Source organism: Kogia breviceps, chromosome 2 (assembly GCF_026419965.1).
Source record: "Kogia breviceps isolate mKogBre1 chromosome 2, mKogBre1 haplotype 1, whole genome shotgun sequence".
Classification (NCBI taxonomy): Eukaryota; Metazoa; Chordata; class Mammalia; order Artiodactyla; family Physeteridae; genus Kogia; species Kogia breviceps.
In genome coordinates, this window is record NC_081311.1 from 172,806,857 (window position 1) to 172,820,655 (window position 13,799).

The 13,799-nt window shown below is 44.3% G+C and overlaps 1 protein-coding gene across 4 annotated transcripts in view; it reads right to left on the reverse strand.

The window, feature by feature from the left end:
* MDH1B (malate dehydrogenase 1B) overlaps positions 1-13,778 on the reverse strand; it is a 31,058-nt gene extending 17,280 nt beyond the window's left edge. The window contains exons 1-5 of one of the 4 annotated variants that reach the window (XM_067026683.1): positions 13,640-13,778; positions 8,904-9,016; positions 5,460-5,594; positions 5,095-5,267; positions 2,272-2,768 (exon numbers count right to left, since the gene is read on the reverse strand). In XM_067026683.1, the coding sequence (XP_066882784.1) occupies positions 2,272-2,768; positions 5,095-5,267; positions 5,460-5,594; positions 8,904-9,016; positions 13,640-13,661 (940 nt within the window). In that variant the 5' untranslated portion in view covers positions 13,662-13,778. Of the gene's footprint in view, positions 1-2,271; positions 2,769-5,094; positions 5,268-5,459; positions 5,595-8,903; positions 9,017-13,639 lie in introns of those variants that run through there. The other 3 variants (XM_067026685.1, XM_067026682.1, XM_067026681.1) reach the window with 3 other exon arrangements.
* Positions 13,779-13,799: the final 21 nt, after the last annotated feature.

Consider the following 13,799-nt stretch of genomic DNA (forward strand, 5'->3'; position numbering starts at 1 on the left):
AGCATACTGGTTTTTCTTTAAATAGGTACCTTCTCCAATTTCAGTCCATTTGGTTTGGATGAAGCTGTCCTCACCCCTCAGGACTATCAATAGGCATCAGACCTAGATTCTAGATCTCTGGCCACAATGATTGACTTGGAGAAGGGCATGTGGTCCAAGCCCAGTCAATGAGATATTATTCTGCTACTTTTATACAAAGAATCGAGAGAGAACACCCTTTTTCTGTTGGGGTAGTTAAGCTATGATGCCGGTAGCCACTTTGCCACTTTTTAGAGAAAGCCTATCCGAGAATCAGATCAAAGCTGAGGAAAACAGAGCTGAGTGATGAGCCAAGTGAGAGCACAAACCAGGCTTGACATCATCATTTGAACCCCAGCATCTGGCTATGCCCCAAATAAGAACTACTCCTGCACTCTTCAGTTACGCGGAAAAAAAGCTCTGACTTTGGTCGCTTTGAGTGCACTTTCTGTCACTTGCACAGAAAGAGTTCCAACTAAGCCAATGTACATAGTCTGAGAAACAGGTTTATGTGTGAACTGAACTCCAGGGATATCCTGAAAAGGTGTGCTCCCCTCTTGGCAACTGGAATTCTCCTGGAATAATTCTCCCTGATGGTTTTTCTAGTTCATGTTACTTTGTTTAACTCTGTCTTTGTCGTTGCCAACTTCCTCCTTACTACTCCACCGACAATTCCACTTTAACAGCCGTCCCTCTAACATTTCCCTTTTTTGTCCCAACTTGTCTCCACTTTTATTTTTTCTGCTGCTCCTGTGCTTATTGGCTTTGAATACAGCAGGGTTTAGAATTTATGGTACCACCAGACCCACAAGAGAGCAGCTTTCTGGTTGGAAGTGCCTGCCCTGTTTTAAATTTTGTAACACTGCCTCTTCTTGACCCTTTCATCAGTGTTATCATAGATCTTTTGTGAGAAATCAGTATCTACACATATACATATAAGGTTGATAACAGAGATAAAAATGAATAGGAAATGTTTTCCGACTGAATAATTTTAGTATCCATTTGGCTGAGGTATGCACTGACCCTGGGGGTAAAACACTAATGATTTGTATGCAAGAATACCAGAAGTTATGGTCCTAGGGCTTTGTTGTTAAGAAAAGGACAATACGGATCTTGCCCTAATGTGTTAGGGGCTCACCAAAGTCCTTTATAGCTCTGACTGAGAGCATTCTAGGCTCACATTTCACTGTCTTCCCAATTTTGCTTGATGTCATGCCTTGCACTTCCTGGCATTCTAAATGGACTTCGTTGCACCTGCTCCATCTAAGGGCACAAATAGCTAAAGTCTGTCAAACATGACAAATATTTTCAGATACAGCACTCCCCCTTTAGATACAAAAATCCATTTTCTGATTCTGTCTCATCCTCCTATGATTTTGACCTCTATAAGTACAAAGATTACTAGGAGCAGAAACTGATCAGATAGCATAATCACCTTAACAAGTTTACTATCCCTGCAAATGTTTACCATGTGTCAGGCACTCCTCCAAGCACTTTAGAAATATTATCTCTTTAAATCCTTGCATCAGTTCTAGGATGTAGGTGCTATTTACATCCTCATTTTACAGGTGAGGAAGCGAGGCACAGCAAGGTTAAGTGATTTGCCCCAAGTCACAGAGGTGGGAAGTGGGGTGGGGTCACTTTAACAGAGCCCTGAGTATTTTTTATTTTTATTTATTTATTTATTTTGTGTGTGTGTGTGGTACGAGGGCCTCTCACTGTTGTGGCCTCTCCCGTTGCGGAGCACAGGCTCCGGACGCGCAGGCTCAGCGGCCATGGCTCACGGGCCCAGCCGCTCCGCCGCATGTGGGATCTTCCCGGACCGGGGCACGAACCCGTGTTCCCTGCATCGGCAGGCGGATTCTCAATCACTGAGCCACCAGGGAAGCCCCAGGGAAGCCCCCTGAGTATTTTTTTAAAAAACACCGATTACATCCGTTGACTACTATCACCAAAAAAAAAAAAAAAAAAGAAAGAAATATTAAGTTTCAAATTACTACTTTAAAAATTGAAATCTTATTATTTAAATATTTGTTCCTTAATTTTTATAATGATGGGAAAAGATCAGCTAGTCATAAAAGCTAGTAGAAAGAAAATGCACAGTAGTAAAATCACACAATCAGAAGTTCTTGGCCTCTGCTGCATACTTTCTGGTCCAGATATCCCGACTGATTTTAGAGGGGACAGTGTTCTTCCTAGCTGCTGTGAAATCACGCTGTTTAAAACCAGACACGGAAACCGGAGCTCACTCACATGAGGGAGTCGTTTTCAGTTTTCTGGCCAGCGCCGCCTTCGCTTTGCCTTCTACGCCCAAGGCCACAGCGATAATATTGTGGGCGAAGTTTGGGGCGTATCTCATAAGCAAAGACGTTTTGAGATTCACAAAGGTTTTTCCTCCCACAATAATTCTGACGGAATCATGAGCATTTTTCTCAATCAGGGATCCGTAGAGGTGGCACAGAGTAGCCCTGCTTCGGATGCAGTCTTCCAAACTGTACACCTCCTTGTCCACGTGGTCGTCGAGGAAGATGATCACGTGGGCCTGGCGGAAGGCCTCCTCTGCTTGGGTGCAGAGGGACACACTCTGCAGGAAGGGCGACGCCAGGTCCTGAGCCTCTTTCACAAGGCTTGTGAGTTTTTCTTCTGCCTGCTTGTTGTCAAATAGGTTTATGCTAATTTCCATATGCGGTCCAAACACTTCACCACTTGTCAAGATGGGAATTAGGTTGTAGCAGGCAGGAGCCGATGCACTAATAAAAATGCAAAGCCGATTATGAATGGTTAAATCTTTTGCTCCTTTTCAGGCTTTATTCTTTTTTCCTTTTTTTTTTTTAAAAGTACCAACCATGTATAGAAGTCTTTAAAAAAAAAAAAAAATTATTTATTTATTTATTTTCGGCTGTGTTGGGTCTTCATTGCTGTGCGCGGGCTTTCTCTAGTCGCGGCGAGCAGGGGCTGCTCTTCTTTGTGGTGCGTGGGCTTCTCATTGCGGTGGCTTCTCTTGTTGTGGAGCACGGGCTCTAGGCTCGCGGGCTTCAGAAGTTGTGGCACGCGGGCTCAGTAGCTGTGGCTCACGGGCTCTAGAGCACAGGCTCAGTAGTCGTGGCGCAAGGGCTTAGCTGCCCCGCGGCATGTGGGATCTTCCCGGACCAGGACTTGAACCCGTGTCCCCTGCACTGGCAGGCGGATTCTTAACCACTGCGCCCCCAAGGAAGTCCCCAGGCTTTATTCTTAATGGATATTCTTCTGCACGTGCATTCATAGGGTGATTTAATATATTAAATTGGCATACACAGCTGCACAGACATTTTTAAGGCTAGAAATCAAAAGTAGAACAGTGAGAAATAATTCTCACTGCTAACTTCTTGCTTTGGCCATCTGAAAACAATACCAAAGTAAGAAATGTACCTGTTTTTAAGGCTTTTCAAATTAAATAGAATAGGCAGAAAGCAAAATTTAAAAGAACTATGTCATATTACTGTAATTACTTGTTTACATTCTTTTTAAAAAAAGATAAGGAAATCAGTTTCATTTAACCATAACTCTTTTCTATTTTGTACCCTTATCTGCAAAGTAATGACATCTTTTAGAAAGGCCTATTTTTCCAAATCCTTATAAAGAAGCCTAGGATCAACACAGGCTAGGTATCATGTATCTGCACCCACAATTCAGCCAGTATTTGAGTACTCTATAGCTTGGCTGATAACTGAGAGGCTTAATGACCCCTGAGGCTGAGTTTAGAAATGCATCCGGGCATTTTTTCACAGTGGGTATGGAGAGTGGTGCAGTGGTGTTTTCAAGAGCATCTGTACCATTTTAATCCTTTAAAAATAGCTAGGAGGGCTTCCCTGGTGGCACAGTGGTTGAGAGTCCGCCTGCCGATGCAGGAGACACGGGTTCGTGCCCTGGTCCGGGAAGATCCCACGTGCCGCGGAGCAACTAAGCCCGTGAGCCATCGCCGCTGGGCCTGCGCGTCCGGAGCCTGTGCTCCGCAACGGGAGAGGCCACAACAGTGAGAGGCCCGCATACCGCAAAAAAAAAAAAAAAAAATAGCTAGGGGCTTCCCTGGTGGTCCAGTGGTTAGGACTCTGTGCTCCCAATGCAATAGGCCCGGGTTCAATCCCTGGTCTGGGAGCTGGGTCCCGCAGGCCACAAGGAGGAGCCCGCATGCCGCAAATAAGAGCCCGATGCCGCAAATAAAGATCCCGCGTGCTGCGGCTAAGACCCAGCACAGCCAAATAAATAAATAAGTAATTTAAAAAATTCTAAAGCAGATGTAATAGTATTAAATCAGGGTGTAAAGTTCATGTACGGTTATTACATCATTCTCAGTTCTTTTCTGCATTTGAAATCTTTCATAATAACAAATAATTTTTCAGATGAGCCTGTATATGAGGATACACACGTAGGTAGCAAGAAGGGCAGTGTGAGAGACAGATTGAGAGGTGGGGAAAGGAGAGGGGGAGGGAGAGAGAGAGCACGACGGACGGCAAAAGGACAAAGAGAGAGACAGAGCACAGAGGTAGAGAGCAAAAGCGATGACCAACATCGAATGTGTCCACCCACCACTGGGAGTAAGAGTGACGGGGAGAACAAGTGAGAAGGGGTAAGAGTGAGGGGGGTGAGGTTACAGAGAACGAGTGCACATGGAAGAGCTAAGGATGAGGACAACTCTAGCAAGTGGTAAAGAGGAAGAGGGCAACAGTCAGGAAGATGGGGGAGGGAAGGAAGGACAGTGAGGCCAGGAGCAAGATGGTATGAGCACCAGACAGCACGAGACACACAGAATGAGGGCAGGAGAGCTGGAGACACTTACGCAAAGTAAGTGTCTTCGCTATAAAGGTGCTCTTAGCTTTAGTATGTATGTGCATTATATGCATATTACATACACATTAAATCTATATATAGTCTAAAGCTCATACATGGGGCTACACTAGGGAATATATATGCATATACATGTATTACATATCTACAATATTCGTATACATACATACAAATCTCAAACTTGACACTCAGATATTCTTCCATCATGTAATTAATCCTACATCATTGTCCTTCTAAACATAAAAAGCCAACCTCACGAATCCTGGGATTGGACGGTCCCACCTGGTGATCCAGACCTGCAAGGGGTTGATGAGACCTTTCAGGGCTTCTTTCTCCAGCTCTTTTTCTATGTGTGCCCCCAGGTTCTCTTGAGCAACTGTCTTCATCAGCTCAGTCGTCATGCTAGAGGTGACACCATAGTAAAGCTAAATATTGGGAAAGAAAAACATCAACACCAGAATAGCTGACAATGGCTATAATGGAAAGTTCTTGTTTAAAGCCCAAATAGAGTAAAAAGAGAGCTGAGAGAATACCTTAGAAAGCAAGACATCTGAAAAATATAATAATAGGAGAGAACAATAATGTTTTAGACAGATAAATCAACTTAATTTGTATACCTGGGCATGTTCTAGGAACTCGTTGTATCCTCCCAAAAGCAAACCCTTTCCTCCACGATCCAACAGCTCTCTCCAGATGATGGGGGAATTTTTGTGACTCCACTTATTCTTTTTACACAACTCTTTCAGCCACTCCTATTGAATGATATAGTCCATGAGAAGTCACACATTGAATCTGCCTTGGAATTCAATTCAATGCTTTAGAGTTCAAACATTAAAATACTAGTTTTTTTTTTTTACTACCTCTGTGTATACATAATAAAATTTAGATATCTTTAAACTGTAAGATATAAATATAGAAATAGTGATGAGCTGAGTAACAAATTAATCAAGTAAGAAAGAATATTCTTCGAATTCATCGACCAAATAAAGGTACTGAATGTTGCTCTCTTTCCTGAGTAGACCTGAAGTGCAAGGGTTTGGCTTAAAAAAGAAGCTGAGTTTTCCAACTCAGATGGCCTTCTGTATGAGATGTCTCTGGTCTTAGGGCCATATAAATTTGATATTGCTTTCCAAATATGTGAGTAGAGTTTATACTTTTTAGATTGAATTGATGAGCTAAAAATTATCTGGGCATTTCTGATAATATTTACTAGAAAAAGTTTAAATCATCATTATCTGGTTTGTGTACACCAGGTCTTCCAATGACGATATCTGCATAGAGACAGAATGCAACATTTCTATGGGTAAAGTCATGGCAACATTCTTGTCTTTGGAGGAATGTATCATGAAGCTACCTTACAAATGAATTTCCCTTGTTGATGTTTCCACCATGATGATTCCCCTATGGCCCCTCTAGTCACAACGTAGCCTGACCAGTGAAACACTGGGAATCTAGAAGAAAGGGACTCTACCTCAAAGGACCTTCAGCAGCAAGCAGGGCATGGTGATGTCCTGGCAGGAGCTGGAAGAATATGTACAGGACTGGACCCTGAGGGTGCTGAATCAAGAGTGGAACATAAAGCTGGACATGAGAGAATGTATCAAAATGAAGCACTCTTCTGCTATTCGAGAGTGTACACCCTGACAAAGACCTCAGGAGAGAGTGCTAACATGTTGCTAGGATGGCTCTTCAAAGGGATGAAAAAGCTTAGAAAAAATGGGCTCGCTAGAGTGGATATGCTATGACGGAAGGCTGGAAAACTATTGGTCACCTATGTTCTCTGGAAGGGCCCGGAGGACACTACATTCACCAAAGTGACAAGGAATGCACTGATGAGAGGGGTCTCAGCATCACTGAGAAGCCTGGTGTGGCTGTCAGTTCTGGGCCATGGCTGTTAAATGACATGCTGTTATAGAGCTGGGCCCCATGCAGTTGAGATGATAGAATTCTGAAATAAAAGAGGACAGGGGGCAGTGCCCACCAGAGAACATCTATTATGACAGAAGCACTAAGCAACCCAGCAGTAAGATAACTTAGACAGCTGAAGTCACAATGGGGACATGAAAAAGTTAGAGCTTATGCAATGGTCTGAGAAAACAAGCTATCACTCATCAAAGCTGATCTAGCCATTGCTGCTGCCATTAACAGAGATCAACGCTGACCTCCTGATAATGGCACTGTCCCTCAAAGACAACAACCAGCCTCTTGGTGGCAGTCTGATTACACTGGACCCCATCTACCCTGGAAAGAGCAGTGATTCACCTTGATTTTAATCAACATATATTCTGGATAAATAATTGCCTTTATTGCTTGTAGGACTTTGGCCAGCACCCTGTTCAAGACTTTTCAAAATATGTAACCTACCAACATGGGATCCTGCATAACATCACTTTGAGCCAAGAAACCCATTTTAAAGTAAAGGATGTGTGACATTGGGCATGAAACCAGGGACCCACTGGCCCTATCATATATGGCAACATCTAGCAGCACGATAGAGGGATGGAACACACACTGAAGATGCAGGCACCAGCTTAGAGACTGATACTTTGCAAGGATGGGGGTACCATCTTTCAGGATGCAATATATACCACAAATCAATAGAGTTTTGCCCCAATAGGTCGAATACATGAATCCAGGAACCAAGGATGGAATTAAGAGTGACCCTGCTTACAATCACTCCCAGTGACCCACCCAGGGTGAGGGGTGCTTCTATCAGGAAGAGTCCCATTAAACTTTAATCTGTGGCTGCCACATGGTCACTTAGAGCTCCTGCGCCAAGAGAGCAGCCAGTAAGGAAAGGAGGTACCATCGTGGGAGGGGTAATTGCCCCCTGTTGATCAGGAGCACGTAGGGCAGCTATTACCCAATGTGGGCAGGAAAAGAATGGTTGGCATCTAGGTAATCCATTGGGGCACCCTTGGTAGTGCCTTGCTCAATTTTGACAGCAAATGGACAGGTGCAACAGTCATATCCTGAAAAGGGAATAGAGACGAGGGCTCAGACCCCTAAGGGTACAGGTGTAAGTCACCACGACACCTAATAAGTCACCTGAATCAGCAGAGGGTGAGGGGAACCTACAATGGATAGAAGAGAAGAAAGGTGATGAGTCAGTTATGGTGCTGAATGATGTGTAGTGCTGAAATGATGTGCAGCGGAGACTATTGTTCGTTTGACTAAAACTTCCTCTTATAAAGTTTCCCCGGGGAGAGATGCCAACCAGAATTCTGGAAGAGCTGTTCCCAGATGGTGTGAACGTATTATATGCAGCATGTGGATACAAAAGGCACAACTGGTGAACTAGCAGATCCTGTCACGTGTAGTCCCTATTCCTCCTTTGTGACCAAGGCACTCATTCCCCGAGCCACGAGGTGTATTGTCTGTTGATGGCTCAGTGCTGAGTCTCTCTCTGGAAATTGACCTCAGCCAAAGGATGTTCCCTTGCCTAAGGTTAAGTCTCTTCCCCAGGGCAGCCCACATCCTGTGACTGTTAGCTGTAGGAGAACAAAAGGCTGGCCTCCTTGCCTGTTTGGGGGCGGTATCTCTGAAGGGCCATCCCAGCTTCACAGTTCCCTGTAGGGCTGGCTGAGCCCTTTGTTAGAGCTGTATGGCAGGTCAACTTCCTCCATTGCCCAGTCCTGCTGCCCTCATTCTTTCTAAGGATGTTTTTCCCAAGAGCACTCCCCAGTAAAGGAAACTCCTTCACCCAAATTTCCATTTCAGTCCCAAAGAAGGGTGTGTCAAATAAACAAGTCCCTCATGTCATTAGAAATCAATATGAAGGAGAATTGAAAGTTTAAAAGTGCAATATTCTTGGGGGGAAAATGCCAGCCAAATTTATTCTACTTACTGGTTAGGGCCTCATTTGTTCTATTAGGTACTAGGAAAATGATATAAATAATGTTTTGAGGCTGATAAGTCAGGACTTATTTTACTAATATTAAAATATCAATAGTACATGAACATTCATTACTGGAAAGCTATCTGATACACTAGCTAATATTTAATTAAATCAGAACACATTTTTCTGTGTGTGTGTTTAACAAACTGTAGAGGCCTCTTACCTCCCAAACATCAGGATGTTGTGTAATTTTATGTATCCGAAAATCAGGAAGATTCTTTTGTAAATAATCTGCCAGAAGTTCTGCTTTAGCATAATATGGGCAATCTGCTCTACCTAAAAAATTCAAATTAGCAATATTTTCTTTTATCACATGGAAATTATCATGTAGTTACAAGTGTCTGTCATATAATTACAGAATTAATCACACAGTTACAATATAATTTATATAGAGTTATAGCATAAACTGCCATAACAAACTTTTGATTTTTATTATATTGGCAAAATAAAATGAATTTCATAGGAGATCAGAATCATTAGTAATAAAATGTGGAAAGGAAAAAAGACTATTGAATATTTATTCTCCTCCAGTGCTATATTAGACCTCACTTCCTCTAAAAGGCTGCCAGGCTACTAATTAAGCATGAACTACTCATAATGAACTACTCATTAGTAGCTACTAAAAGGCAAAGTGTGAAGTGAAGAGTGGTGGTAAAAATCACCTGTGGGGGCTTCCCTGGTAGCGCAGTGGTTGAGAATCCGCCTGCCGATGCAGGGGACACGGGTTCGTGCCCCGGTCCGGGAAGATCCCACATGCCGCCGAGCGGCTGGGTCCGTGAGCCATGGCCACTGAGCCTGCATGTCCGGAGCCTGTGCTCCGCAACGGGAGAGGCCACAACAGTGAGAGGCCCGTGTATCACACACACACACACAAAAAAAAAAAAAAAAAAAAATCACCTGTGGACTTGATATGTGTGCAGAGAGTATTGGGGGAAGGAGAAGTGGTGGGAGAGAGAAGGGTCTGGCTTAACTTCTTTTTTCTGGCATGGCTAGGTGATCCTGACCTTACTAGAGAGAAGTCATGGGTGAGAAGTTTAAATTATAAAGTGCAGCTGGAAGTATCTGTAGTATATCTAAGTGGATATGACCAGCAGGCAGCTGCATCTGCAAATCTGAAGAGCAGGTCTTATGTAATAGCTTAGGATACAGATATTGCAGGCATAAACAGAGAAAGTGACAGCCATTAAAGTTGGTGGGACTGGATGTCCGGTAGGGTAGGAGGGGCAGGGGCCAAGGGCAGAACCCTCTCCATCGCATTCTTCCCCGATTACTCCCAATCACCAGTTCTTCAACCTCCTGGTGACTTCTAAGTCATCGACCCCTCTCAAACTCCCCCTGGCTATTAGCCTCCCTGTTTAGTTCAAATCCATGGCTCATGAATTCAGACCACTCTTCTGGTTCGTGTCTTCAATTCTCTTGCCTCACTGTGCTTCTGGCAAGTAAGCCTGGTAAAAGCCCCTCACCCTGAATGAACCCAGTAACTTGCCTTTTCTGTGCCTGGTTTCATGTACTTGGCACCCCTGGATAAACATGGTAGAACCAAGCAGAGCAGCACCATTATAAATTCATGGTCACCAGTCTCAGCTGGCCCTCAACTCTTCCTGGAGATCCCTCTGTTTCCCTTGGCAGCACTCTCTTCTGGTCTCTACAATTACCATTCCAAACTGTCTACTTCCTTCAAGCCTCTTCCTTCTCTCCAATATTTTTCTGTACTATCAGAAGACAACAGAAAACTCTGCTTTCTACTTTACGCAAATGAAACCAAATCGTACAAAAAGGCATCCGCTGGGAAATCCCCCAACCTTCTGCCATCAAACCTACTAGCCTATCTGCATTTGGACTCAGCCTTTCCTTCTTTCTTCTATTCAGTGGACGAGGGGTCCTACCTCTTATCCAGATCCTATCTCACCACTTATGTTCTGAACACCACCCTCTTTCACCTCCATTGGTTATCTCCTTTTTCTAGCATTTTAGCTCTGTTTCTAATGGCCTGTTTCTACCATAATTAAAATATACTCATTATATTTAAGCTTCTCCTGTCCTGAGAAACAAAAAGCCCATGACCCCCTTCAGTCATTGCCTTCTACCTGCCCTTTTCTATTAAAACTTGAAATAGTTCTTGAAATAGTTCTCTACACTTGCCATCCCCAGTTCCTCACTTCCATTGATTTCTCATGCCACTGCAATCTGGCTTTTCCCATAATTCTCTAGAAGGTCACCATGGACTTCCATGTCACTAAATCCAATGGATACTTTTTGATCCTTTTCTTGTTGACCCTTGGTAGCATTGGTCTCCCTTCAAACTCTTGAAATACCCACTATGGTGGGGGCGTTCTTCAGGTTTTCTTCCTACTTCTCTGGCCACTCCTCATTACACTTTTAGCTTCCTATTCCTTTACTAATGCATTAAAAGGTTAGCATTCTACAAGGCATCGTATCTTCATACTCTATGATCCTTCCTGGATAATCTCCTCCATTCCTTTGGTTTCAAGTAGAAATCTGTATTTCCAGTTCAGAACTATCTCCTTATCTAGATGTCTACACCCTCCTGTATTTTTTCAACTCCTTCTAAATGTCTCATAGGCACTCAGCATGTCTATGACAGATTTTGCCACCACTCCCCTACTAAATTTGCTCCTTCTCGTATGTTCTTTATGTTCATCTACCCAGTTATTTAAGAGTATTAACAGTACCCAGAGTATAAAGCCTACTCTTCTGCTTTTTTTCAGTGATTTCCCATTTACCCAGTTATGCAAACTACTGCTTGGGAATAATTTTAACTATTTCTTCTCCCTTCCTTTCTTCCTCCACCTAGTTAAATGTCTAGTTCTATAGATTCTGCTCCCTAACATCTCTCCAATCCATTCACTTCTTTCCATTTCCATTGCCCACCTTCCTAGACCAGGCCACCAGTATCTCCTTCCTGGACTACAGTACCTAACTGGGCTCTGGGCATCCAGTCTTTTTCTTCTCACATTGTAGCAATAACACTCAGATAAAATGCAAATTTGATTATGTATCTCCTTCCAAAAACCTTCCATGTACTTTAGATAAAGTTTAAAATATTGAGGGCTTCCCTGGTGGCGCAGTGGTTTAGAATCCGCCTGCCAGTGCAGGGGACACGGGTTCAAGCCCCAGTCCGGGAAGATCCCACATGCCGCAGAGCAACTAAGCCTGTGCACCACAACTACTGAGCCTGCGTGCCACAACTACTGAAGCCCGCATGCGCCTAGATCCCGTGCTCTGCAACAAGAGAAGACACCACATTGAGAGGCCTGTGCACTGCAATGAAGAGTAGCCCCCACTCGCTGCAACTAGAGAAAGCCGGCGCACGGCAACGAAGACCCAATACAGCCAAAAATAAATATAAATAAAAATAAATACATCTAAAATAAATACTGAACGTGGCTCATAAGAATATACGTTATCTAACTCTGGCCTTAACATATGATAGTCTCTTCCTTGTACTCTATGCTCCAACCCTACTAAATCTTTTTGAATTTTCTGCTTATTGTATACTCTCAAAAATCACCAAACTAGCTTTCCTCATTGCAGCCCCACCCCCTGCTACCCGTGCCTAATTTACTTTCCTCCTCCCTACTTATTTCCTCTCTGATAGGTAACACTCATCTTTCAGGACACTGATTAAAAAATCACTTCTTCTGGGAAGTCTTTGCCTAAGAAAGGTCCCCTGCCACTGCTCCTATAGAACCCAGCCCTGCCACTGCCACAAATGCAACATTCTCAAAAATACTCTTCTGAATGAATAAAGGAGCAAATGAAATAGGTTTTCAGGCAGATGGGAGATGACAATTGTGTTAAGGCATCAGAGAGGTCAAATAAGACAAGGACCGGACAGCTTCTGTAAAGTCATTGGTGACTTCGGTGAGGGCCATTTCTGAAAGGAGGCAGAAGTAGAAACCAGGTTGAGTGGAAGGAGGACCTGGAGATAGAAGAGCAGTCTACCATTTTGAGAAACTTGCTGAGAGGAAAGGAGGCAGGTACAATAGCCTGCTGAAGTAAAAGCCTCTTTGGTGGTTTTCTGGATGCCAGTCGACATTTCCAGTCCGTCCCTTCCATTGCTGACAAGAAGGGTTTCCTAAAATGCAAGCTCAGTAAGATACCCTTCTGCTTAAATTTTAAATGACTCCTCATTGCTTTCAGCATACAGTTCAAACACCTTTGCTTGGTGTTTTGTTTTTTTTTTTTTTTTCCGGTACGCGGACCTCTCACTGTTGTGGCCTCTCCCGTTGCCGAGCACAGGCTCCGGACGCGCAGGCTCAGTGGCCATGGCTCACGGGCCCAGCCGCTCCGCGGCATGGGGGATCTTCCCGGACTGGGGCACGAACCCGTGTCCCCTGCATTGGCAGGCGGACTCCCAACCACTGCACCACCAGGGAAGCCCCTTGCTTGGTGTTCTTGAAGTGCTAGGATCTGGCTTCTGCTCCCATTCTTGCCCCAGGTCCAGTCACTTCCTCCACATCCAGAGGCCATGACACTTCTAGCCTCTGTGCCTTTTTCTGGAATGTCCTCCCTATTCCAAACCACAAATCAGCTCTTGTAACACCCCCCCAGAGCCCTGTGCACATACCCCTCATTGCATTAATTACATGTATCAAAAGTACTTGTTTACATGCTTCTGTATCCCAGGAGACTGAAAGCTCCTTAAAGGCAGGGATGTGTCTTTCCCCTCACTGTATCCCGTGTCCAGCAGTGCTTTGTACACAGTCACTGCCCAACATACAGTTCTGAATGAAAGCATAATAAAGCCTGGGTGGTCCATATAGAGGCTGGAGTTGCTAGAACATAAGCCAGTTAAGATCACTGGCAAGCGGTCATAGGAGGAGAGTAGCTGTCGGTGTTTTGCGCGATCTGCAGGCGGACGCGGGGATCACTCACCAGCGAGTACGAATTTGGCCATGGTGAAGCCAGGACCCGGGGTCTTGAACCTCTGCTCCACCGTTTCCAGGCAACCGCGCCGCTCAGGACTTGGCGCAGGCGCACTCTGAAGCTGAGCTCGGACTCTGGCGCCCAGCTGGAGAGGTTGCGTGTTGGGGTA